Genomic DNA, 27655 nt, shown 5'->3' on the forward strand with positions numbered 1-27655 from the left:
TTGTCCTTTCCTGGTCGGTGTTCCCAAGTTCCATCCTCAGTCCTGCTGTCGGCAGCATCATTTCACAGGCTGACCCCCACCATGTCCCCTAGTATCTACGTGCTCATGATTGTCTCAGTCTTTCTCTGGCCCCAACTTGCCTCTTAAACTGCCAATCAATTGCTCAAACTCAATAGGTTACAAAACAAATATAACTGCCCCATCTGTCTTCGTCCTTCAGGCTGCCAGACAAAATACCGTAGACCGGGTGTCTCAAAGAGCAGAAATTTATTTCTCACGGTTCCAGGGACTGGAAGTCCAAGATCAGACTGTCAGCACGGTTGATTCCTGGCAAGGCCCCTCTTCCTGGCTCGCAGATGGCTGGGTCCTCACACGGCAGAGAGAGGGCAAACCCTGGTGTCTCTTCCTCTTCTTGTAAGGGCACTAATCCCATCAGGAGGGCCCCATCCTCATGACCTCATCAAAACCTAATTATCTCCCAAAGGCCCCATCTCTAAATACCATCACATGGAGGGAAGTTAGGCCTTCAACGTGTGAATCTGGGGGGACATCATTCAGTCCACAGCACCGTGCATGCCCTCCTGCTGTATTCTCATCCACCTTCCCCTCTTCCCAGTATCCCAAGCCAGAAAGCGGCTGGTCATTTCCCACAGTGGGTCAGTGCTGATTGTCCTCTGGGTCCTTCATCCTGTCTATCCCTGCAGCCACTGCCCCCAGGTCAGACACCAGCACCCTCCTCAAAGCAGCCTCCTCACCTCCAGGCTTGTCCCAGTAAGCTCAGCATTGCCTCCAAAACACCCACTCCATCTCTGCTCTCCACGCTCTCCTTCTCATACACACGCACACACAGTAAAACCTGGCCTCCCCACCTCTGCGGCCCCATCTCCTGCCCTTCTTCCCGGTACCCTCGTCTTTGCCACACTCACCTACCTGAGGTACCCTGAACAGACCATACCATCTCACTCCTCTGCTTTCCCTCTACCTGGGGCGCTCCTCCACCCTAGCCTGCCTGGGAACTCCTGCTCATCTGTCTGGACCCACCTCTGGGGTCATCCTGGGGAAGCCCCCACCCCCTGCCGCACCCGGCTCTCCCTCCTTTGTACTCTGTACACACCCTGTTTACCATGTGTCATAGTGAATCATGGGCCAGCTTCCCTTAATGACAGGGAGCTCCTTGAGGGCAGGAATTAATTCATTTCTCTGAACCCCAGTGCCTGGCATTTAGTAATGGCAATAAATAAGCATTGAATGAATGAATGAATGAATGGGTACGGGAGTTGATGATGGCACTCAGTGGGCCCAACAGTCTCCTCTTTCCTGCACTGAGTCACCACGGGTGCCATCAGCTGCCAGCCTCCACACAGGAGGCGTGGGTGCCCCCCTTCCTGCCTCTAGCACCAGGGGCCCCTGCCAAGATCTTCTCTCTGCCCACAGAGACCACCCTCTGAGAGCAAGCCCTTGCCACCTCGGCCCGAGTTCACTGCTCCCTCCTCCAGCTCCCTTTGCCCTTTCTGCCTGTTCTGCTAGGTTCCCACATCACTTCATACTGTCCTATTCTCTAATTGTCTGGCACAGTTTAGCCGTTTATTCTACCAGTACATTCTGCTGTCTGGCTCGTTCATTGTTTTGAAAGCGTCCGTTATCCTAGCTGCACCCTCGTGTGGACGGTACTTCCTCTGAATAAATCAGTCCCTGGACATTTGCTAAATGCTACTTTGCTTGTAACCCTACCTGTTCCTGTCACTTCCCCACCGGTCTCCTTTCCTCTGAGCCGCCGTCCTCTTTGCAAAGGCAGAAATGCCTGGGAGTGAAGAGTCAGCAGACTAGCGTTCACATGTTGGCTCCACCACTTCCAAGCTGTGAGCCTGGCAGCAAATAGCTTCCCCTCTTTGAGCTTCTATTTCCTTATCTAGACAATGGAGAGACCATCGCCCCTGCAGGACTACTGTGAGAATTAAATGAAACAATCAGCGTAAAGCACTTAGCACAGTGCCTAGCAGGGAATAAATAAATGATAGTAAATGTTGGCTGCTGTGATGGATGTTGTTTTCAATAATATTATTTTATCAATAAATTTTCCCCTTAAGACTCTAGCATAGATCAGACCCTGGCCGGCACCTAACACGTGGCATGAGTGTTTGTAGAAACGTCAGGTTAGCGTGCAAATGGTTTCATAGAGCTGCCCCAGAAGTTCTACCCCTTACTTGTTGCTTGGAAGGCCAGGCTGATTTCGTCTCGGATGAGAGGAGGGAGTGGGGGCATTTCCGTTCCTCGCCGACAAGAGCTCCCCTCTTCTCTGAACTTCATGCTGTTCTGCATCTTGTTTGGTGCAGGACCGGGTGTGCTGGCTCTTTACTCAGACACGCAAGCGCCTGGGACAGCTGGGCACAGGGGCCCCCCTTTCATCAGGCTTTTGTAGAGGTAAGACAGCGAGGCCCTTCCTAGCCGTTCACATCAGGGGCTTAGGGCTGCCTTTTCCTGGTTTGAGTTGGTCCCAGCATGGCTGTGGCTTGTCTTGAAGGGCTTTTCCTGGCATGTCCATGAGGGGAAGGCAGCCTGGGGGACCTGACAGGGTATCCCGGGCAGAAAGGAGGCCAGGGCCACACCTGTGCAGCCCCAGGGGTGTGCCTGGGCCCAGGCGCCCTTGCTGAGGGCTCCCTCTTCCTCTTCCTTTTACCCAAGGAGTTCTGGGTAAGGGGTGCGGCCGAAACCCGAAAAGGGTGACACCCGTCCCTCACCTGGGGTGGCCCCTTCCTGAGTTGCATTCTGTGGTTGGCTGGAGGCCACTCAGCTGGGCCAGAGAGGGCCCTGAATATTCTTCTCCCCTCTCTTGCCTCTGGAGAGGCAAGTCAGCAGACGTTTCTTAGCCCCGTGCTTTCCCTTCCCCCTCTCGGCTCATAAATGGTGAAAGTATGTAAGATAATAGGCTGTTTTTATGGAAAGTGACCTTTGGGGGAGTCTAGCCCGGTGCTGGGTTGAACAGCTACATCAAAATCACAGGCGAAGCTTTGTTCCAACATCCAGATTCCTGGGACTCACCCCTAGAGTTTCTAATTCAGTTAGTCTGGCTACAGGCCAGGAATCTGTACCTTAAAAGCTGAGAGATTCTGCCACTCGGCCAGGTATGGAACCACACACCTGGTCCCACCGCCTTGTATCACCGGCCGGGGCAGGAGCAGGGGGGCGCTCTGGGGACCCAGAGAGGTCTCACGCCTTGACGAGTTACTGACAGAGGCCTGAAGCCCCAGAGACCGCTTGAGCCCTGCCGTCTTCTCACAACAGCCAGGGCCCGAGCGGTCCCTCCGCTGGATGGGATCTGGGTCACTGGGGTGACGGCCAGCCGTGGGGCACTGACTCAGGGGGCCCCAGCAGCCCGTGGTGCCAGGGAAGCTGAGGAAGGAGCCAGGGCAGAGGAGAGGGGATCTTCAACCATTCCTGGAAAAGGCATGCAGATTGAATGCACATATGACTTCACCCCTCCATCACCCCATCCCCGGCCCCCCAGGACAGTGTCTGGGGCACCTCTACCACCCACCACTGCTGGCAGTTGGAGGGTCTGGTTAAGGGTCCACATTGAAGTTGGCTGGACAGCGACCCAACTGGGTAGATGTGACACAGAGGCAGAGTTGGGACGAGGTCGAAGTTTACCAAGCCCTGAGTACACGGAGCGCATTGTCTTCTGACCTGAGCATTTGGTTCTTCCGGGAAGCTGAGACTGTCCAAAGAGACCCGGCCCTGCCCCCAGGCAGTTTACACTGGGAAGCCTCTAGAATAGCAGACACAAGCCCCATGGAAATAGCCTGTGCATGTACATCGAAAACAGCATTTAAACCAGGAAATCAGATCTACGTGAGCTCTGGGCGGCCCTGGGACGGGCAGGCTGTGCCGGGAGCCTCCAACCGCCGGGAATCAAGGGCCCAGAGCCGCAGGACCTCTGGGAAAGTGTCTTCCTACAGCCGCTCTCCCCAGGGCAGACGGCATTTGTGCCCGGGAGACTGGCCGCAGGGCTGTAGGGGCCGGAGGAGAAGGCCGTGCGGCCACTCCAGGGCCGGTAGTGTTCCAGGAAGGTGGGATCTTTTTTTTTTCTGGGAAGTGAGAAGCAGCTTGATAGCACTATGAGAAAGCTTCCCCAGGCCTGCAGGCCTTAAATAAGTAAAAGCACAAAAATAGATTTTTCAGACCGTGTCCTTCCGGAGCATAGTAGGATTTCCTGAGAAACTGGATTGAGTTCTCCCTGACTCACCTGACTGCTGAGTGGAGAAATTCAGAGGAAAAATGTATGTTTCCCGCAGCCGTATCTGCCAAAACGGGGCCGACTGCAGGGCTTACGGCCCTTAACGGGTGACCTTTTGAAAGGCAGCTGGGGGAGTGGGTCTGAAGAGCAGGCTGGGGATTGGGGCTGAAGCTTCGCTGGGCGACCCCTGTACCTGAACCACCACTCTCAGGGATGAGAAGGAGATTTATCGTGGAACCTCTGCCCTGCCTGGGTGCTGTAGGTTGGTTTCCTGCAGGTAGAGGCCACTGGGCAGGTAGAGGCCACTGGGCAGTCCTCAGTTTTTCCAGCAGTGATGAGGGGTTGGCCCCAAAGCATCCACACCAAGTTGACGCCACTCCACCTGGGTATCAAGACTGCGATCTGCTGGATGGCCAGCCCAGTGCTGGGGCTTAGGATACGACAGCGGAGCACAAAGCAGGTTTTCTCCTGAGCCAATCCCTGAGGACTAGACATCCAGACACTATTAGCACCTTTCTTACCTGGGTTTTCAGAAACCAGGCTTTAACTGGCCCCAATCCATCCAAGGACCTAAATATAGTGCGCTGGACCACTTTCAGTGGAGTTTGGGTTCCAGCATGGAACTTTATTATGGGAGAGAACCAGTGGAGTGCTGGTATACTGGCTCTCTGCGCAAATTTAAGAGCCCCGATTTGTAGGCTTTGCCTTGCCAGGGTGCAGATACTCTCACTATGGTGAATTTCAAACAACCAATGTGAAGTGGCTAAATGTGGAGTTGGGAAGAGAGGTACACAGTTGGCTCCAGCCCACTACTGGACTATGTCCCTGACTCAAAGATCCAAAGAGCTTACAAGTACAGGTACCTAAGAGGGGCACACTGAACCACATGCTAGGGGTACCCGCAGTGGCCCCCCTACATGTACAGAAAACTACCCCTTGGGCAAGAGAACCTTTTAACCAGCAAGAGGATCCACATCACCCAACTAACACTGGATGTACTGGTGAGTGTCTCCGTGTCCGTAGTTTCCATGATAGGACAGTGATTGGACACATTGTTTGGGTTTATCACATACCTCGAGGAGTTTGTTAAAAATGCATCCTCCTGGGCTCCACCCCCAGAGAATCTCACTCCATAGATCTGGGATAGGGTCTAGGCATCTACATTCGGCACCCAAGTTACAGGTAAAATTCACACCTTGGGAAATCCTCAGCTACTGTTTACTCACCCTGTGGCTTCCATGACTGAAAGTTCAAGCTCTGGTGGCTTTTAACATAATGACTTCATTTTCAACACTCACTGTTTTGTTCCAGTGAAACAGAATTGTTTTCTTAAAGTCCCACCATGCAAAATTAGATTCCAGATCATAGTAATAGCTAACACTTATCGAGAGCTTTCCAAGCACCAGACATCAAATGTGTGTGCCTCATCTCATACTGACAACCATCCTATTATTACCATCTCCATTTTGTGGATGAGGAAACTGAGGCCAGAGGAATTTTCCAAGGAGGTGGTGCCAGGAATAAAATCCAGGCAAGCCGACGCCAGAACCTGCCTTCCAAGCATGACACTGAACTGTCTCTGTAAAATACTGTTCCTCTGCGAGTCTTTGACTTTTGACTTAGCTAGTTCAGGCTAAAGTTCAGTTCGATTTCATGGGCATTTGAATGCCTATAAGATGCTGGCACTGGCGTAACTTACCTCATTTAATCCTCCCAGCAACCTTGTGGGGAAGATATGCTACTATTTTCCAGAAAAGGAAATGCAAATCCAGAGAGGCTGTGTGGCTTGCCCGGCGTTGCACAGAGGGCAGGGCGGGAATTGGTTGCTCATCCCACACACAGCCACGCAGCCACGCCACCTGTTTCCTGGGTGGTTCCTTAGTCTAAGGCGGTTGAGGCATTGGCACTCTTTTAAGCATTTGAGTGTGTTTCTGACAGTCTTAGTATTTAACTGTTAAATGTCTGAGTCAGCATATAAAACATTAGGGTACAAATGGGGGAAGATAGGTGTACCTATCTGTAAGCACCAGGTAGAGTGGGCTAAGTGTGGCCATAAAAGCAAGGGACTATGCAAATACAGAGAAAGGGTTATTGTCTCTGCGGGAACCAGAGAAGGCTCCCTGGAGGAGGTTGCACTAAAGCTGGCCTGGAAGGATGTGTAGGACTTTGGTGAGTGTGGAGGGAGGGGTAAAGGAGGGGCAGTGATGGGGGAGGGCGTGGTGGAAGCTGAACCTGGGACTCAAGGGTAGGGCTGGATCCCAGAGCCTCAGGAACCTCGCTGAGAGTCTGTGCCTTTTCTCCTCGGGCACAGAACTAGCTTCATGCTTGATTTGTGATTGAAGACGTTGTGACTTTTCTCCTCCAGCTGATCGATCCTATTTTCCATTACATTAAAATAGCTTTCTGTAATCTTCTCTATGGTGGATTTTGTCATCCTGGGCCTCTGTGCTCAGAAGGCTGCCGGCTTTAGGCACCAGCCCATCTGAGTAGTTGCCAGGTGTTGTGTGACTGGTTTTAGCAGCCTGCATGTGATGGATGCTCAAACACTTCTTTTCATTTTCTTAGAGCAAAGGTCCTTTCTGTCCCTCACGAGCACTGGTGCAGTGGCAGGTCCAGCTGGAGTCGCTCTGGCTCCCCTGTAAGCCCCCCTTTCCCAGGGGAATGCCTTGGGATATCTGTCAGCAACTTCCTGCAGCCCAGCTGTCCCGATGGCTTGAATGCTTTGGACACTGATTCCCAGGGACATTAAGCAGTTCCTGCCGCTGCCCTCTGGGTGTGCCAAGTGAACGCGTCTCGTAACAGAGCCAAGTGGCACGTTTACCTCTGAGCTCTGGCGGCATCGTCTGGGTGATCACTGTGATCTTTGAAGGGCGCACGCGGGCTCCATACCCTTGACAAACAGCCCCGGGAAAAAAGTATCACCGTCTCTTTGCCAGTTATGGATAAACCATGGCCAGAGCCAACTCTGCTTTGCACTCAGAGCCACTGACAAGTGCCATAGGATCCAGGGGTCTCTTGCTGTAAGTGCTCTGAATAGGAATCAGCTCACCATTGCCTGGGACTCACCAGGACCCCCAAGCCCTGAGACTGCCTCACGTTCCTGGCCCCAGTCTGACAGATTCTGAGTGTGTACCTCTTCTTCATCCCTGAATCTGCAAGCGGAGCATTGACAGAACCCTCACAGCTGAGCGGGTGCTGGCATGTCTGGGGTGGGCGTTTTCTTGACCTTTCACCCCCCACTGCATGTTCCGGATGGCATTCGTGGCAATACCTTGATAGCTGAGGCCTGCCATGATGGGGCAGTCTCCTGGAGGCCTCTGCTTGTGCCTTTAAAAATGTCACGTTTCCTGCATTCACAAGGCACCGCTGGTGGGCTTCTTCATGGACTCTGCTTTCAGTGTGGTCCACAACACGTCATCCAAGAAATCAGCCAGCTCGCTGTGCTGGGAGGGGTGGACCATCCCTGTGGTAGGAGTGCCTGGCCCCGCCAGTCCGTTTCTAAATTAATCTCTAAACAGTGCCGGAAGGCCCAATAGGAAGTGCTGCTTTCATCGCTGCTCTGGTTTTAGCAGGGCTGTGAAAGCCCTCAGTGCGCATGGCTTGACTCCCACAGGCAGCTGGGGACACCCGGCCCGCCCCTTCGCCCCGGGCTCTTGATGTTGTTTTCCTCAAGATGGAATGAAAGCCTCCGGGCCCATGCATCTCAAGAAGCAAGATGGCAGACAGAGGTGTGCCTCAGAGCAGGCTTTTTTGAAGCCTACAGTCTATTCAGATTTCAGAGAGAAGGCTAAATTCAGGGAGGACTTCGATTCAGACTCCCGCTTGGCTCCTGCCGTGTGAATGGAACAGACAGGGCTGTGCATGTGGCTCTCTCATGCAGTTCACAGTGCAGCCCCTGAAAACCAGCTGATGGGTTTTGCTATTGTCTAGGTTCTTTTTTTTTTTTCCTTCTTTTTAAAATTTTTATTTATTTTTGTAAAGCCATGTCTCAGCCTCGTCACCTAAAAAAGTAGCATTTGTAGCAATAAAACAGGCTGAGACTGAGTTAAGTCCACCTCAGAACCACAGTGCTCAAAACTATAGTGCTTCCTAAAATAGGAAGAGAGATGACAGAGATAAAAAGATAGAGATTAGAGATAGATAGATATGATAGATAAGACACACAGGTAGATGAGATAAGAGATAAACAGATAGGGATAGAATAGATATGATAGATCAAGGTAGATACTTTCTTTAATTTAATTTTTATTTTGTATTGGGGTATAGTTGATTTACAATTTTGTGTTTCATGTGTACAGCAAAGTGAATCTGTTATACATATACATATATCCATTCTTTTTCAGATTCTTTTCTCATATAGGTTATTACAGAATATTGGGTAGAGTTCCCTGTGCTATACAGTAGGTCCTTGTTGTCAAGATAGATGATTGATATAGATGATAAAGATAGATGCTATCGTCTATATAGGTATTATCTCTATAGATAGACAGAGAGATAGCCAGCCCTCACTAACTCTTCTTAAGAATAAACCACTCAGATTTTATGCTCTATTTATCTTTTATCTATTTATTCCATTTATCTATTTATTTTTACAAAGGGGATTTCCTTTGTAACATGGGTGTGGCATCCTCCCCTTCTTCCCCTCTTCCTCACCCATTCTTCTCCTGTTTACTCCCTGATGGACCAGTCATTGTAACTGAGGAGCTGCAAGGGAACTAAGGGACCAGTTAGTCTATCCTCCAGACTCAGTCAGCTTGCCACAAGAAAGTGGACCGTCTCGTATGAAAAGAGATGTTTTCATTGATTTCCCTTGACCCATTTAAGTTGTTCTTAATAGCACCGTTCTGTTCAGTCTGGAAATTCTCTTTGACCAAACCCACTGCCTTGTTCCCTGAAATATGGCACCTACCTCCACGTCACAGAGGTCTCTCTTGGGTGGAGGTGGAAAGAGGAAAGGCATCACGGACTGTGCCAGGGGACCCAACCTGGACCCTGGAGATGCCCAGGGATGGAGATGGGACGAGTCACCCCCAAATCAACTGGAAACTGGCCTCGCACAGACAAGCTCTTAAACTTCTCTGACCAGGGAGGCTCAGGGGAGGAAAAGCCTGTTCCAAAGAAACAAAGCAAGGCCCACTGAAGAAGCACTGCGGAAAAATGCCCAGGGAGGCCTCCTGAGTTTATGAAAACAAATATTATCTCAACTATAGTTCTCAGGTGGATGGTAATGCAGACATAAAGATTTAAGTGAGCACTTAAGCTTGTAAATGACCCAGGCAGGAGAGCCTGGGAAGGAAGGGAACCTGTGATGACGTGTGACCTTTCCAAAGCATCATAGACCCCTCCACTTGTCTACTCTTTAAGTGTCACAAAGCAGGAAAGCCCAGGAAGGGACCAGAATTTTCCCCAGTATGTTGATGCTTCTCTTCTCTCTCTAACTGAATCAGAGTGAACTAAACAGTCTGTACTTCCAGGCCCTTGGTGAACGTGCTGTACCCGTCCTGTCCCCTACACAGAATTTCTCCCAGGCTGGGCCAGGGCACGGGGGCCAACTTGGTGAGGGGCAAACGGGGGTGTCGTGCTGTACCCGTCCTGTCCCCTACACAGAATTTCTCCCAGGCTGGGCCAGGGCACGGGGGCCAACTTGGTGAGGGGCAAACGGGGGTGTCCTGTCCACGCAACGCATCTCTAAGCCCAAGCAACCTTTGCTGTAAGAAGTGCTTTAGCCAGGTTACCTCCTCAGCACTCAGCATCCCGCCAGAGTGGTTACGTGTTCCTCGTCTGTCCTGCCGGCCAGAGGTGGGGATGTCAGGCCAGAAGCCACCAGCCCGCCAGGCTGGAACGATGGACAGGGATGTGTCTGCCGGACAGGGGAGGAGCCTGGGTGTCCCTACAGGTGCTTGAGAGAGAGAACCGGGGCTGGGCCGACACCCTGGGAATATTTTTAGGGGCAGTTTGTTGGCATTGTTGCCTAAGCCAGACATAGGCAAAGGGGAGCCCTTTACAGAATGATTCTCTTGGCTACCAGGGTCATCACTGCCCAGCAGCCAGTCAGACCCTCTGTCGGATTGGGCTGAGATGGCTCAGTGTGCCTGGAGCTCAGCCTGGCTGCTATGCTGGTGCAGAGCTGAAACAGGAAGGGGTGGGAGGAGTCTGGATCTTCCAGGCCCTGCATCGCCCCCCGTCCTGATGTACAAGACCCACTGCAGCCCCAGGGTGAGGAAACAGAAAATGGGACCAGAGGGAGCATCCCGGAAGCCCCCCTAAGCCCACCCCAAGCACTGGCTCTGGGTCGGGCGGGGGTGGGGAGTAGCTATGTTTGCCGGGGAGGAAGCAGCCAGCCTTCACGAGCCTGGCACGCTGGGGTCAGGAATCCACCGCGTGTGCACGACAGTGGCCGCCCGAGCACACCTCCTTCGTAGCTTCACGTAGCGCTTGTCTTCCAAGGAGCTCCCACCCAGAATGAACAGACAGATAGAATCATTGACCTTGTGATCTCAGTTAGCAACACAGATATTAGGGCAATTTATTGTCATCTACAACTTGCACCGGGCTGATTGGCTGTGGACATGTAAAGGGCACCAAGTCATGACTCCAGGCTGATTGGCTGTGGACACGTAAAGGGCACCAAGTCATGACTCCTGTCTGCAGGAAGATCCCAGTGTGGTGAGAGGGGTGTAAACCGGTGACTCCAGTGCAGCCCTAAGAAAGCTCTGGTCACAAAGCTGAGGGTGGGCCGGGAGGGAGAGGAGGAGGGAGAGCCCACCTCCTCTCCGGGCTCCTCAAAAGGAGGCTTCCCAGAGGAGTTGACTGGTGAGTTGGAGAGGCAGAAAGTCATAGATAATAACATGCTGTATTTTTCACATCCTTCCCGTGTGCCAGCCCCTTCACAAACACGTCGTTTAATCCCAGATGAGAAAACAGAAGCTTAGAGGGGGTTATGGTGCCAAAGGACAGAGGCAGGATTTGAACTCCCGGCTGCCTGAGTCTGGAGCCCAGCTCTCAGGCGCTGCATTTTTCAAGGCCCACCTCTCATAGTTTTTGTTCTAAACTCCAGGTTCCGATCACCTCCGGGTCCAGCCGGTCCGTCTCTCTTCCTTCGTTGTGCTGCGGGGTGTGAGAGGGGGAGGGGCTGGCCCGGGGGACGCCCCCGGGGCCTCCGTACACCGTGGGTGCCCGTCTGTAGAGGCCCGTCTCCTGCAGAGAGGGGGATGGGCTGTCTGGTGTGGGGTTTGTGGGCGGGTTGGAGGTGCGAGGGGACGGTTCGGGCGGCAGAGTGGGGAGCGCCCACCTGCTCCAGGCCTCGCTCCTGGCTGCAGCCTGGCGAGGGAGCGCCTTGTGGCCCAGCCTCCGCTGGAAGCCGCCGGGGCTTCTGAGTCCGTGGTTTACACGAGAAGCAAGGCCCTGTGCCTGCTGCCAGCCCTCGCTGATGCTGGCGAGCTCGCCCGCGCCGCTTGCTGCCTGCTTTTCTAATCCTCCTGCTTCCCTCTCCGTTTCCAGATTGCATGAAGCCCTCACAGTCAGGCCCCGGGTTTTCAGAGATCTGAAAAACGGAAAGTGACCACATTTTTTTCTTTTTGAATTTTCCTCAAGGGGAATTCAGCATTCTGCTGGGGGAATGGGAGGTGTCAGGTCTGAGGTCATTGCTTTGAAGACCCCAAATTGGTTTGTTCTGTGACTTTAAGGAGATTTGGGAGTTGGGGGACACATAGAATCGCGCCATCAGAGCAAAGGAGAAAGGTTCCCCACCCCGCCTCATGCTTTGCATTTGACATAAGTGATTAAAATAGAGCTGAAAATTCCACTAGCAGAGAGAAAAGACACATTAATAAAAACTGTATAATGAGTGTATTAAGATTAATGGGAGAAAGGGAGGCCTTTAGGACCAGCCTCTCCCAGTGTGAAAGGTGCTTCTACTGAGTGGCAGCCGCGTCCAGATGTGAATCCATGCTTGGAGGCAGCCGTGTGTGTCCTTGAACCAGGGTTACTGTTCTTCCCAATAATCTCCTGTCTGAGTTTATGTAAGTGGAAGCCCTCACATCAAAGCCACTGCCTGCCCAGCTCATCCTTTTGGTAGTTTTCCAAGGAAGTCCAGTGGCACCCGCTCTCCAGCCATCATCACAGGGTTGTCACATCCGTAGGTCCCACCAAGGTCTGTGGATCCGTTACCCACCACGGGCAGAGGCTCACGTTTACCTTCCTGGAGACGGCTCGGTGTGTTGAAATCACATAATCTCAATGTTTGTCATTATATTGTTTCTTTAGAGTCCATTCAGAAGGGAAGCCTAATTTTAAAAGTATATGAAACCGTTGTTATACTAGAGGCATATGCTACCTTGACATTTTCATAATTCCTATAGCAACCGGGGTGGTTTCACAACCCCAGAAAAGACTTTGGGGGAAACTTGAGTCTCTTTTCTGGGGCTGTTTTTTTTTTTTTTCCCCAAGAAACTAACATTCAAAGTTGTCTGCTTTGCTGTCTTCCTTTTCCCGCTGCGGGATCTTCTGTAGCGAGCACAGGCATCACCGATTGCTGATAAGCTGTCCCCCAGCCTTCAAGCTAGTCTGCTTCTAGCTGCTTCTCTGTGCAGCCTGTGCTTGACTTGGCATTCCCATTTGCAAAGGGAAGGAATCACTCTTTCTTAAGGTTTTCATCTTTTGAGCTCTCACCAGTTGTTGCTTCGTAATGCCCAAGTCTTGAGCTTTGGAAGGTGTCCAGGGGCAAATGCAAAAGTGCACAGAATCTAGTGTGATCCTGAAGCCACAAAACCAGCTGTCTTCCCATTCTTAGAAACGAGTCCTGTACAAATAGCAAATTGGACACGTCACCCTGCCTTTTCCTTTACTTCAGCCATTTTCTCGAAGTGAATACTGGATATAAAGGAAAGTTAATACACTCACGACTTTCCTTGTCGGAAGTGTTCCCCTCGGAAAGCTGTTTATAAAATGCTGCTCCCATTCTGCCAATTTCTTTTTCAGTATTGACTTAAGAAGCAGGTTATCAAATGCACCAGAAAATCAGAGACATTATTCTTTTTTTAAAAAAATAAATTTATATATTTATTTATTGTTTATTTTTGGCTGCGTTGGGTCTTCGTTGCTGTGCGCGGACTAGAAGTTAATTTCAAGATCTCTAGTTGCGGCGAGTGGGGGCTACTCTTCGTTGCAGTGCGCGGGCTTCTCATTGTGGTGTCTTCTCTTGTTGCGGAGCACCGGCTCTAGGACCGCAGGCTTCAGTAGTTGTGGCACACGGGCTCAGTAGTTGTGGCTCGCAGGCGCTAGAGCGCAGGCTCAGTAGTTGTGGCGCACGGACTTAGTTGCTCTGCGGCATCTAAGGGATCTTCCCAGACCAGGGCTCGAACCCGTGTGCCCTGCATTGGCAGGCAGATTCTTAACCACTGCGCCACCAGGGAAGTCCCACAGAGTTATTATTTTACCTTCGTAGGAACCATTCTGGTGTCCTAAACTTTGTCTCTTCTTCCACCCCAGCTGGGTTCTGTCCCCTCCATCCCTCCTCTGCCATCTGAGAGAGGAGAGGGGCAGAGGGGTGTGGGAGGGAGGCGTTCAGGGGAGTTGAAGCTGTGAGAGCCAGACTAGCCCTGCGGGAACCTAAGTGCTGTGGGGAGGCAGGCCTAGGATGCCAGACGAAGTGGATAACATGAATGCCATTGACGACTGACTCTGCTGCAGATGAGATTTCCACCAGAAGTAAAGGAAGAGAAGAAGTAAAGAACTGCCTGCTTTAAATAGGGGCACTGAGAATAGCCTGTGTGTGATCCATGTATAAGCAGCATTAATTTAATACTCTGAGCCTAATGTGTGAATAATCTCCATGAATAGCCCTTAAAGAGTAAGCATTAAATTGACAGACGTTGAAGAGAACTTAATTCTCCACTCCAGCATTCCCACTACCCCTCCCCCTCCCCCAGTCCCCTTCTCACCACCAGAGCTGGACAAGTGGCAGCTTTTTTGTGCTCATTTGATACAGAAAGTGATCAATATGTTTACCTGGCTCTGTTGTGCGTATGTTTTTGGGTTAATGATCAATATCATTACCATAATTTTAGATTAACATAATGATTTCCTCCCAAGTTCACAGAAGCCTTTCTGCATCCAGTGTGGTAGATGACAGATATAATTTTCTCCATTTCTATAACTAAGGAAATTGATCCAGGGAGGAGTGATGGTGGGTGCTAGTCAGTGGTATGCTGGTAAATATTTTCACAGCTAGCTCTCCAAGAGAAGCAGCCCTGGTTTGTAGTGAATGCTGATTACCATGGTGTAAATACTCCCACCTTGGCTGATTCAGGCCACCGACATGCCTCACTGAATGCAGAGTTAGGAAGAGATACAGTCAGCTCCTGTGAGCTGGCACGGCACACTCCAGCTTATAATTGGCACAAATTCATGGCTTCAGACTCCCAGGTGAGTCCTAAGGACCAGCTCCAACCTCTGTAAATGCCCAGTTAACTCTCAGGCTCAGCTCAGCCTCTAACTCAGTGGATTGCCTTGAAGAGTGTTTTTCACACTTTGAGTTGTGACCCATTAAAGGGTCAAGAATTTAATTTCAAGATCTCAATGAGCTGGGCTTCCCTGGTGACGCAGTGGTTAAGAATCCGCCTGCCAATGCAGGGGACACGGGTTCAAGCCCTGGTCCGGGAAGATCCCACACGCCACAGAGCAACGAAGCCCGTATGCCACAACTACTGAGCCTGTGCTCTAGAGCCCGCGAGCCACAACTCCTGAAGCCCGACGCCTAGAGCCCGTGCTCTGCAACAAGAGAAGCCACCGCAATGAGAAGCCCGTGCACCGCAACAAAGAGTAGCCTCCGCTCACTGCAACTAGAGAAAGCCAGCGCACAGCAACAAAGACCCAACGCAGCCAAAAATAAATAAATAAAATAAATAATAATAAAATAAAAAAAAAAGATCTCAGTGAGCATTTTTTAAATGAAATAGAACAGAATAAAATAAAAAGAAATGAGTAGACCAGAACATATCAGAGTGTAACGTACATGTTCCAACGATAGATGATGGATAGATGGATGAGTGGATAGATAGGTAGATAGATAGATACATAGATAGATAGATAAAATAGGTATGTATTTGTGTATAGTGAGTTGGGGTTAAAAAAAACAAAAACAAAAAATACTGACCTAGAAGCAAGAGTATCTCTGTTTCCCCATCTGCAAAATGGAGCTATGGAGCTTGCTCTCACCCTGCCCATAATCAGGCCAGGAGGAGGACTAAGGTCACCTCTGTGACAGTGCCATGGTGGTACTATCAGATCTGTCTGATCAACAGTTGATTCATTTGCGGGGGCAAAATGGGGCAAAACAGACAGGCGTGGCTTTGTCTGTTTGGGAGATGGGTGAACACTGTGATGGGCACAGTCCCATCACCTTTATGCACGTTTTCTCGAGGCCTGACCACAGCCTGGAGAGTGTCCTCCCAGTGGCTCTCAGCCCTCGTCTGTCCACACAGCGCGCGATGGTGTACCTGCACACACAGGAAATTCTGCAGGTTGGAGGGAGCACTGAGGTTCCCCAGGAGGCTGGCTGTGAGTGGTTACGCAGGAGAGTCAAAGAATGTGCTGGCTGGAGCAACTCTCCCACTGGAGTGAGAACAAGTTAGTTTTGAAAAATAGGGGAGAAGACCTTGATTAAAGCTTTTTCCACACTTTCTTCCAAATCCCTGGAGGAAGAAAATACAAAGCCAGGCAGCTTTTATGAGCCTTCACAGCAACCCCATGAGGCAAGATCTGTGAGCCCCATCTTATGGAAGAGGAAAGTGACACTCAGAAAGGTTAGGCACCTTCCCTGAAATTGCACAGCAAAGGACACTGTGCTCTCAATCCCTCCTTCTGACCCCAGGCCTGTGCAAGCGCCAGCGGCTCCCTCGGAACGTGTTAGTCATCCATGCAAGCGCTCCAAACGGGTTTCTCCATCTTTGAAATGGGATCTTGCTCTTATGAAACACGTGGCCTTTTGCTGAGATGGGAACGTGGGCTGTAGAGTAGGAATCTCATCCTACTTTAAAGATCACTGCCTTGGGATCTCTTACCTTTGTTTCCTTGCCTGGAAAGTGGGATGATGGCAACTTTGTGGGTTAGTTATGAGGATTAACTAAGATAATGTTATGAGATAACGAAGTCTAGAAGGATATATATTAACATGCCAACAGTGGTTATCCCAAGGTGGTGTCATTACAGGTGGTTTCACTTTTCCCTTTTCTTCCCATCTTTGTTCAGTGGTGCACCGGTAAATGTTTAACAACGCGGCTTTCCAAAGAAAAGACAAGATTTGTAGTGCCCATTTCCGTGGTGCAAATACTCTCACCAGGGCTGATTTCAGCTACCACCTTGATCTCACTGAACGAGTTGGGAGACTTGCACAGTTGGCTCTCGGAAGCTGGTACAAGCCCACGTCAACACACCCCTGTTTTTAACTGTGAGCTGCAAGCTCTATTTGGGTGGTAAATTGAGAGAGAGAGAGGGAGAATTAATAATAGGATGCCTAGCATGATGCCAGACATAGTAGTTTCCAATTCTCCCCGGCCTTCCTTCCTCATACCCAAGCAGACAGCACATGGACCGAGATGGCCTGGCCCCGGGAAGTGGTGGTTCTTCTGAGAAGCCAGCTGCCCTTATCTTGCTCCACATCTGCCAGGCTCTCCCAGAGCCTGGGCAGCCTGTCGAGGCGATTCTAAGCTCTGATCACTGAGGAATAATCAAGTAGGCCAGCAGGTCCTCTCAGTTTCCACAGGAGACACGCTCTGAGCAGACGTGTGCATGGTTGAAACTGCCCTGGAGGAAACCAAGAAGAGTCCCAGTGGAGTGAAGGGCCTGGAGTAGGACACCCCCAGGGTGGCCAGTCTCCGACCAGCCTAACCTTCACCTTCAACTCTCGACCTAGAGCTGCGTGTAGGGGGCGGGGTCTACGGGTTCCTGGAGGAATCCTGAAATGGGACAGCAGCTGGAGGCCTGACAGGCCTTGGGCACATCATCAGGCGGCGACAAAGGTGCAGAGGTGCATTCCTCGCCCCCAGCTCTCAGCCTCCCATACTCCACAGAGCTTCTGGCGCAGAGTAGGTGCTCAAGAAACTTTTGTGAATGCGCTTTTTTGTTTTTTTAATTAATGCATTTCTTTCATGCCTTTATAGCCTGATCTATTGCAGAAGGGCTGGAAGGCAGCTCAGGAAATGCTGTTGAATAAATAAATGTCTTAGCCCTTGCCAGCTCCTGGTTTCACATGTTCCTGGATAGAAAATGTGACTAAATCTAAATGAGATGCAAAGTGTTAATAAAGATTGCCAGTGATTTTTTTTTTTAAATTTCTTCTGGCTTTTCTGTATTTTTTGTATGTATCCTCAAAGAACATGGATCACTTCTGTTATTTTTTTTTTAAAAAAAGGCTATATATTATAAAAATAATCTGTAAATAAAATGTAAAGCGGGAGTGGTGTCAGCAATGTGGGACCGGGTGCATCCTCTGCGCGCTGGGAGGCTGTGAAGCAAGGGCCCCGGACACACTGGGTGGGCCCGGCCTGGGCCTCCCCACGCCGCAGGCCTTTGTCACAGCTGGGTTCTCTCTCAGCCTCTCTCTCCACAGGCCTCCGCCTACCAGGCACTGACTAATAACGCTCCCCTCCGGTAACGTCTTAGTCAGAGTGGAAACAGAGGCAAGTCCTGGAGGGGAAATGATGGGCTGCGACCAGGGCCACAGAGATGCCGAGGCTCAGTGCACCCGTGCCCAGGTCTGGCCCGCATCCCGCCGCAGGCGCGCGGGTCCCGCGCACGTGGAGGGGACCCAGCAACGGGGGCCCTTCTCACCCTTCCAGTCTAGCCTCCTCTGGGGCGGGGGTCTTGGCTCCCGGCCGCGTGACAAGTGTGTCGGTTCCATTTCCCTCTAAGCGTCGGGGCTGCACTGGAAGCCTGTGTTGGCTTATAAATGAGCCGTCCCTGAATCAGGAGGAACTCGGCTTCCCTGTGGCCTCGCCCTGCAGCTGGGAGAACCATCGTGCGCCTGGTGGTTTTCAGTAAAGACACAGGTTGAGTCTAAAAAAACGAGGGCGTAGGGGGCTGGGGAAAGGAAGCTCAGCTCTGTGACGCAAAGACTTTCATGCAGAACGTGTCTTTTATTTCCTCTGTCCGCCCTGCTCGCAGTGGCCCTGGAGCCAGTCAGCTAAGGAGAGGCCGGCAGAGTGCCCTCCACCCCACGGTGGGCGAGGAGGTATGACCTCCGAATCCCCCTACACACACACAGCTTTCCTGAGACATAATTCACATATACAATTCACCTGTTTAAAGCATGCAGTTCGGTGGTTTGTAGTATGCTCACAGCGTTGTGCAGCCATCACCACTATCAATCTTAGAACATTATTATCACCCCCAAAAGAAACCCGTAGCCTTTAGCAATTGTCCGACAGTTCCCTCCAGGGCCCCCCCAGCCCAAGGCAAGCCCTAATCTGCTTTCTGTCTCTCTAGTTTTGCCTGTTCTGGACAGTTCATATAAATGGAATCATATAATATGTGGGCTTTTGTGACTGGCTCCTTTCACTTAGCATATGTTTTCAAGGTTCATCCATGTTGTAGCAGGTATCAGTTCTTCACTCCTTTTTATGGCCAAATAATATCCCATTGTATGGATATATCACATTTCATTTATGTGTTCAGCAGTTGATGGGTATCTGGGTTGCTTCCACCCTTGGGCTGTTACGAATAATGCTACAGTGAACATGCGTGGGCAGGTTTTTGTGTGGACCTATGCGATTGTGTCTCGTAGGCCACATAACTGATCTTCTAACAGTGTCCATCTGACTCTGTCACTTCTTTGCTTAAAAACCTTCAGTAGCTTCCCACTGATCTTAAAGTCAGGTTCAAAATCTCTACCTTGGTCCACAAGGCTTACACCTTCTGGGCTCCCCCCTTGTTCTTCTCTTCCAGCCAAGAGGTTCTGCTGACACACAGAATCTCCTTCCTCGGCAGACCTGGAACGTTCCTCTCCCTCCCCTGGCCTTTTCTTTCTCTAACCCCTCCTCAGGGAAGCCTCTCCAATGTCTCAGACAAGGTTAGGTCTACCTACCACACACTCTCATGGGACCCTGTACATCTCCTCCTTAGGAGGTACCACTGTTACAACCAAGTGATGACTTGTGTGGTTCTGGTTAATTCTTCTCTTTTCTGCTCCAGCAGAGCAGGGCACTCGTTCTTGTTCACCAGTTATCCCTGGAACCCAGCACAGTCAGTGCCCGGCACACTTAGGCACTCAGTAAATCTTTGCCACGTAAAGAATGGATAATGATGGCAGCCAACAAGTCACTTGTCTGGACACTTCCTTTTACCCTGGAGTCTCCCACAGGTGATGGGGAACCCAGGCAGCTGCCAAGACCAGGATGACTCCTCTCTCTCTCCAGGCTTTCTCGCCCCGTCACTCACCTGGGAGGGCTCTGCCTACGCTGAAATGGGTTTGGAGGAGCTCCCGCATCCTAAAATGACTAGAGCCTCGTTGGGTCCCAGCTAACCCCGGGGCCCTCTTTCAGAACAGGGTCACTCCCCATAGCCTGTGATTCCAGGCAGCCCAGCCCCGCTGACCAAACCAATAGGGGTAGCCGTCTGTTTGCAAGGAAAATAAAGAGGGGTTCTCTGAGGCACGGGCTTCCCTGAGAGTAGGGAGCTGCATTAGGACAAACTGCGTTCCCTTTCGTAAAGATGATTGGCTTTCTGCGCGTCTTGTTTGAAAAACTGTCCTCGAGGAAATGCCAAGAAGAAACCGTCCACCTCCTGAGACGTGGTTGCTTTTTCAAAACAACCTGTTTTCCTTTCCCCCACAGATATGCACTTGTTTGGCCACTACCCAGCACACGACGACTTCTACCTCGTGGTGTGCAGTGCCTGTAACCAGGTCGTCAAGCCGCAGGTCTTCCAGTCCCACTGCGGTAAGTGGACTCCTGCAGCGGCCAGTGTCCGACGTCAGGGAGGCACCGTCCCCTGTGGTCTGGCCCTGGGTCTGTCTTAGCCCAAGGCCATGGGTGAATTCCTCCTGGGGCTCTACCTCTGCTCCCAGGCTGCCTGTCTTAGGAGCTGCAGTCCTTCTGCCGACACCCTCACTCCTGCCGGGACACCAGAGAGAGAGCCTCCCATTGTTTCGGTAGATAGGTGGTGGCCTCTGCAGATGACGAAGGGGAGGGGCAGTGGTGGCTCAAGCAGTCCCTCCTGCAGCCTCGCAACCTGCCACTGGGTCCCCCTGAGAGAGGGCGCGGCGGAGTCTCCCTGTATGGACACACAGGGGGGGTGGGTCCCGTGTGGGACCACTGGGCTGCTGCCCCCGAGAAATGCGTGTAGCAAAGCCACAGGTTCAGCTTCTCCTCTTCCAAGAATCATCCTTCTTAAAAAAAAGCCAGGCCTGTTTGGGAACTCACTTTCCCTCTGTATCTTTACATCCTTGAAGTGAGAAATTCCCTTTAGCTGTTCCACAGCAAATGCTGGTCTCCTTCAGTGCAGGTGCTGTGTGGACTTACAACAGATAACCTCCACGAGGCTGCTCCCCTATAGCAAATAAACAGCTACTGACCTGAGACAGGAAGTGACTTAACCTCTCTGAGCGGAGGTTTCCTCTCTTCACACGGGGCGTTGGACCAGCCAATTTCCAAAGTTGTCATATGCTCTGAGTTCCAGAACAGTAGTTCCCAGTCTTTTGGTTTAAACTCTCCTCTTTTCTTGTTGAACGTAAAATCCAAATGCCCTTCTTTACTGTTAAATTTCAAAGCACATTAAATATTGTGCCTAAAAAAAAAAAAAAATCAAAGCAATTATAATATCAAATACACTTTTGCAAATTACACGCTTCCCCTTTCTCACGCTCAGGATTTCTTATTTTACCACAGTCCCGCAGTTATCACCATTCTGTAATAAACAGGTATAAAATAAAAGGAGATGAGCTTATCTAAGCTCTCTAGTAAATGTATTTGCGACTATAGAATAGTTATATATATCCTAATATCACTTACAAATATGTATATACATATATGTCATTTACATAGCTGCATATATATGTATAACCTGCATCTGTGTGTAAACTCTAGGTGTGTTTTGTGTTTATAATACATAGAAAGAGAATCCAGGCTTCTGAGACTTTCTGACCTGCACAGGCATAGAGGCTCCTAGAAAGTGCCGTAAAAAGAGCTCTGTTGAGAGGCCAGGTCTCCTGCCCCTCCTGGCAGCCAGCTCTGTGACTTGGGGCTACTTGCTAAATGTCTCAGTGTTTGGCTTCCTCGTTTCTTCCACGAGAGGTGACTTCCGCCGCCGCTTCCAGCTCTAACATTTTCATTTCTGGCAGAATGAGCATGAAAGAGCAAGTCGTGTGCTGGGCACGAGCTGATCTTCTTGCTTGATGCTCTGTAGCAAATGACCCTTCCTTCTCCCCGGAGGAGAGAAAAGGTCAAACCTGTCCCAGGGAGACTGTCAGAGGCCCGGCGGTGGTGCTACCAGCTGGGGTGACAGGTGGGGAAGTCAAGAGCAGAGCAGTGGCAAGAAGATCCCACCCAACTGCTGGGTCAGGGGGTGACTGTGGAGGCCCCGTGGCCCCTGCTTCTGTTTGTCTCATGAAGATGCCAAAAGGGATCGTCATTCATTCATTCATGGGATGTGCTGCTGTTCTGGGCACTGGGGCACAGCAGTGAACAAGACAGACAGAAATCCCATAAGCCGTCAAAACCTCCTCTGGGAACTTAATTCGCTGGCAGGGTCTCTGACGGCAAGAACCTAAAAGGGACCCGGGACCCCACTGTGCCCTGCAGAATTCCGCCCAAGTCAAGGCCTCATCTAGCCAGCGAAGGAGGCCTCTGGGGCTCGGCTGGGCTCAGACACGTGCCTCCCTCGGTCCTAGGCCTTTGGGTGCAAGAGCAAGTCGAGCTTAGTGGGAGAGCCAAGGGTTTTGCGGCCATCTCCTGAACGGTGGCAGTAAATTAGCTTGGGGGTTTGGGGTTACCGATCTCATCCCCCGAAGCCCCGTCTCCATTGAGCTTCTTGCTGAATCAGCTGACAAGCAGCGGTGGGGACATGACCACATCTCAGCAGATGGAGGGAGACCCCTAAGCCTCCCTCATCTTCCGGGTGCGTGTCCCGCGGACACGCAGCCCGCGTTTATCAAGGGCAGGAGAACATGAGGCAGAGCTCAGAACCAGAGCAACACTCCGGGAACAGTGAGGACTTCTTAGTTGCCCTAAAAATTCCTCCTATAGTGTCATGGTGTTTCCTTTTTTGCTCTTTTACCTCCTACGACTAGCCTCGCTGTAATCAACAAGTTAACGAGAATGGCGCTGTGCTAAGTGCCGGGCACTCTGCTATATGCTTTCTTTATCTTTGAACACGTAATCCTAATTCTCTCAACACCCCCATGAAGTAGGTACCAATGTTACCCCCACTTTGAACGTGAGGAAGCTAAGGCTTAGGAGTACCTTGCCCAGGGTTGCAGAGCTGAGCAGGTGTAAAGCCTGATTCTGAACGCAGGCCGCATCGCTCCAGAGCGAGGGAAGTGTGTGCTTCGCCCGCTTGCTTAGCCATCGTCCCTCACTGCCTCCCAGCGTGGGTCACACGCCCTTCCTGTCCCGGCCCGAACTCCAAGGCCTGACCCACTTGCCTTCCAGGTAGCACGTCATGGTACAGGGCTTCAAACTTGATCTTGTTAGCAGCAGAGCTTTCTCTCAAACAGAGTCTCATCTGTAGAACCCAAATATGGAGATAGATGCACAGCAGAGCCAAAGAGGTTGAATTTGGGGTGGGTGCTCAAGCTCCGCCTCCCTGGCCTACTCCTGGCCTCTCAGCCCTCCAGGGCTCCGCAGAACAGCATCTGAAGTTTTAAAATGGACAGAACATGGGCTTTGGAGGCAGGCAAAGCAGTTCACATGACTCCCTCACTAACTGCATGATCTCAGGCCGGTAGCCTCCTGTCTCTCCACCTGGTCCGTCAGATCGGTGCGCTGCCCGCCTCGGGGGAGTTGTTGGTGCAGAATGACTGGCGAGAGGCGCCTTCCCGCAGGTACACCCAGAGCATGCGTTCATTCCTCTTCTCCCCGTGCCATCTCCCCATGGCCAGCAGCTGGACGCCATTCATCCCTCTTCATGTCCATAGAACTGTGTTCTCCAATGCCTCCCACCTTCCGCCGTGCACTTGACTTATCTGTGGACTGTCTCAGCACATCCACCAGCTTCTAGGATCCTCTCAGGACTAGGGATGTACCTTTTCAGCTCTGTATTCCCAGCACCTAGAAATGAGTGCATCATCACCGGCCGTGGCCCCGGGAAGCAGAGCTGACGTGCGGTGGGAGGGACACAGCCCAGGGTCCAGCACACCCGGGGCCAGATCCCAGCTTGGCCTCGCCCAGCCCTTAGACCCTGGACTTGTCACCGTTTTAAATGACAGGGGACTGGACTCTGTGTTCTCTTGGAAACTTGCCCACTCTTAGCACCTGTGATTCGGCTCCTGATTTTAAGGATCGTAACATATCCAGAGAGATGGATACATGGCAGCCTTCAGGATTTCAGTGACCTGGTTAAGATAAATGAAAAAAGGGTGTGTGTGTGTGTGTGTGTGTGTGTGTGTGTGTGTGTGTGTGTGTGTGTGTAGGCAGTTGGTTCTGAGGACTTTGGAGGTTGACAGTAATGTGAAACAGTGAAAGCCATTGTGGAAAAATCATGAATTTTGGAGTCAAACAGACCCAAGTTACTAGCTGTGAGACCTTGGGCTAATTACATGACCTTTCTGAGCCTCCTTTTCCTCTAAAATGAAGGCGATAGTTCCTGCCTTGCAGAGTTACTATGAGGAACAGAGATAAAGTAGTTTCCTGGCACATAGTAAGGAAATAAAGAAAGGGTAGCTATTATTGTCAATAAAGTATGGCTATTTTTTATTAAGTTGAATGTTTCTTATGAAAAATGGGAAAACCAATTCAGTCAAGTGCTTCCTGCCTTCGTTTCTCTCTCTGTCTCGGGGGATGTGTGCGCAGAGGTCAGCCTGCGGACTCTGGCCTGTGATTCATCTTCGGCTTCCCACACTCTTGAGGCAGGACTTGTTGGCCTGAAGATGATTACATTGCCAGGAGTTCTGAGGATCTGCCTTTATGAATATGGTTTACATTCACATGGGCCCCCAGTGTCAGCTCCTTTGGAAACACCATGAAGCTTCCAGTGTCTCTCTGGGGTCCCTGCCGAGGTCCATCTGGCCTTGGCCGCCTCCCCGTATGGGGGTGATGTGAAGCCCCGCTCCCAGGACTGTCTGCTTTCCTGTTGCTCCTGACTTTGCGCCCCAAGCTGGTGTCCCAGACGTAAAAAGTAGGCATGCCCACTGCTCAGGAGACCCTCCGCTTGGCGTAGGGGTAGGGGCTCCCTGCAGGCCATTTTCTGTGCCGCCCTATCTGTGTGGGCCCCTTAGGTCTGTTTCCTCTGTACAAGGGCCCTTTGGATGCTTTTTAAACCTCTACCCAGGAGATCTAGGATTTGGAGGAATTGGTTTGTTTCTAAAGTCCCTTAGGTTAGTTGATGAGGTTATTTAGGCGTAGAAAAGGGGAAAACAGAAAAAGCCTTGCCTTGGGCGTCCCGATCCCATTCAGCAGGCGTCCCTGTCTCTCATAGCTCTCCAGCCCAGGTTGTGGCTTGACGCACTGACACGATGTAGGAGCCTCGTGGTTGGGAATAGCCTCCCTGGGGTCAGTCTGCCTAGATTCAAGTTCCAGCTCTTCCACTTATTAGCTGTGTGACCTTGGGCAGGTTACTTTGCCTCTCTGTGCTTCAGTCTCCTTATTCTTAAAATGGGATCGTAGTTTATCTCGTAAGATTGTTGTGATGATTCAAGGAACTCGCATGTGGGAAATACTTAGCACAGTGGTGGAACAGAGTTTGCTTTAGGAAAAAAAAAAATAGTTAAGCTATCATCAACCAAGTGATAAGCTACAGAGATTTATAATGAAATCTTTTCCAGAGAATATTCACTTATGATTACCATGGAGTGTGAGGGTGACATTTGTGACTCTTCCTCTTGTGTCAACGCTGTGGGTCCCCACCTCAGCCCAGAGAGGGTGGTATTGCCATTTCTTCTGAAAAGAATCCTCTGTGTGTGGTGTGTGCACGTGTGTGTGTGGGAGCGGGGGGGTCCCATCTGTGTCCACAAGCCTGTATACAAGCTCAAAACTAGGAGGTGCAAGATACCTGCAATGGAAACATATTTGTATTACTTTTAGTAGTTGCATACGTTTAATCAAATTGAAATATTATAAGTAAAGGGAAAAATAATAGGTAGAGCCAAGCTGTGGTGTTGTAATTGGGTTGGGCATTTATGGAGTTGTATGATTTGCCTAAATGAAAGGAGTATGATTTTGTTTCTGTCCTTATCTCCTAATATATTTACGTAATGAGCTGCCATGAAGAAGAGTTTCTCAGCGGCAGCACTGTTACCATTTGGGGCTGGATAATTCTGTTATGGGGGCGTCTTGTGCGTTGTAGGATGTCGAACAGCTTCCCTGTATTTTACCCACTGGATGCCGGTAGCAGCCCCCACCCCCAGTCATGACAGCGAAAACTGTCTCCAGGAATTGCCAGGGTCCTCTAGGCGACAAAATCGCCCCCAGTTGAAAGCCACTGCCATAAAATATAACCTCTTCATTTGTCCTATCATATTCTGTGCTTTTCTATATTTAAGTTTTTATCCACATTCAAATGAGTGTGTGTGCACGGGTCAGCAGGGTAATTTCCCCATCACAGTCATATTCAAAGCATAAAACAAGATACGTTGCAGAAGTCCATAAAGTTGCAGTCCTCCCCACCTTCCCACCTTTTTTGATTTTGATTCCAAAATCAAAAAAGGGGGGAAAATGGCAAAAGAAATAACCCATCCATATGCACAGATCCTTCAGAATATTCCAGCCACATTTGGTGCTCACCCTCCAAGCAGAGAACTATGCAGCCCCACACCCCATCCATCAGACAGAGATAATCCTTGGATGTCACTGCTACTTAAAAAATATACATGTTAGAACCAAAGAACCTAGTTGTCACTCAGTAGACAAGAGAGGATTAATTTTTGTCCCTCTTTCTCAGAGAGGGCTTTTTATTCCCTTTTCTGATTATATTTTTGAATGCCCTTCAAGTAGCTGTTTTGCATGTTGATGGTGATGCAGTAGAATTTAATGAACTGTGAGCTAAAGCAGAGGGGCTGAGCTGCAAAATAAATGAGTGACAGCAATTGGCTGCTGGAGGCTGTTACCTCCATCCCTCCCGTCCACATCCAGATGCCGATGCTGGGTGGGTACCAAGGGCAGCAGAGCCCAGCAGTGCCACACATGGAAGCCTCATTAATGAGGTTCCAAGGTTTCCTGCAATTGTTCTTTTTCTTTTGTCTATCTCCGGGTGACCTCTAGTTGAGGAGGAAACAAACCATTTGTGCTTCTGGAGCCCTAGAGAAAGTCAGTCCCTCCCAATGTCAGTGCCCCTGGGCTTCCCGGGTATCATCACCGGCTAATTATCCTGCCAGAACTTCCTTTCTGAAAGTGTAGATTGCCACAGAGCAGGGCTGGAGTTTTTGGTCAATTAAGTTGAATTTGTTTGTTGAGATTAAATTTCTGTTGTTGTTATTGTGAGTTGTCTTTTATGAGACTAGATTATTTATACCAGAGATGTATAAAATAATTAAAGTAAATTGGTCTCATCAAACATATTCTTTGTCATGTCTGACAGTATTAACTAATAAGACTTGGCAAGAACGAGTGAATCTGTGCAAACTTGATTTTGTTAGTGGGATTCTTTTTTAACCTTAATTTGATGAATGGATCCCCGATCCAGAATTAACTCTTGGCTTGATATATCTTTCGGGCTCCTTACGCTCAGAAACAGTGTCTGCTGTTCTTTCTTCTTATTTCATCTTTCCATTGTCCCTGGTAAAGTGCAGTCAGTCATACGACAGATCCTAAGGAAATCCCTATAATAAGAAGATCCCTAAGGAAAAAAATCATGGACTAACAAATGGTTCTGCCTTAAATCAAGCATTACAACTGAAAGAATCTACAATAAAGTGGGACCACATTTTGCTCCACTTCAAATGTTTGTATTTTGAACTTACTGCTGCTCAAATTAGAATTAAAGGTGTGTCTAGAACATAGCAGGCTGACCTGGTCCCAAACCCTGGCTTTTCTTTTTTCTCTGCTAATGGCAGACAAAAATACCAAAAACAACAATAAAGCTAATGTACTTATTGAGCACTTATATATGCTAAGCTTTTTGTTATTTAATCCTATTGCAACCCTAAGGTGCTATGGTCATAGTATTCTCATCTCACAGCCAAAGACAGGGAGACTCAGAGGATTTAAGAAATTTCCTCAAAATCAGGCTGATGTAAGTGGCAGAACCAAGATTCCCATCTATGTCTGACTCTAG

General features: G+C 50.2%; 1 protein-coding gene across 8 annotated transcripts in view; it reads left to right on the plus strand.

Moving 5' to 3' along the window:
- ATXN7L1 (ataxin 7 like 1) overlaps positions 1-27655 on the plus strand; it is a 236720-nt gene that overhangs the window by 62767 nt on the left and 146298 nt on the right. For 6 of the 8 annotated variants that reach the window (XM_082473446.1, XM_082473445.1, XM_082473448.1 and 3 more), the window contains exon 3: positions 20065-20169. The exons of 1 other annotated variant lie outside the window; for it this stretch is intronic. In XM_082473446.1, the coding sequence (XP_082329572.1) occupies positions 20065-20169 (105 nt within the window). Of the gene's footprint in view, positions 1-20064; positions 20174-27655 lie in introns of all 8 variants that reach the window. One more of the 8 variants, XM_082473447.1, reaches the window with a different exon arrangement.

The sequence above is a fragment of the Balaenoptera physalus genome (genome assembly GCF_965194825.1).
Source record: "Balaenoptera physalus genome assembly, chromosome: 8".
NCBI lineage: Eukaryota > Metazoa > Chordata > Mammalia > Artiodactyla > Balaenopteridae > Balaenoptera > Balaenoptera physalus.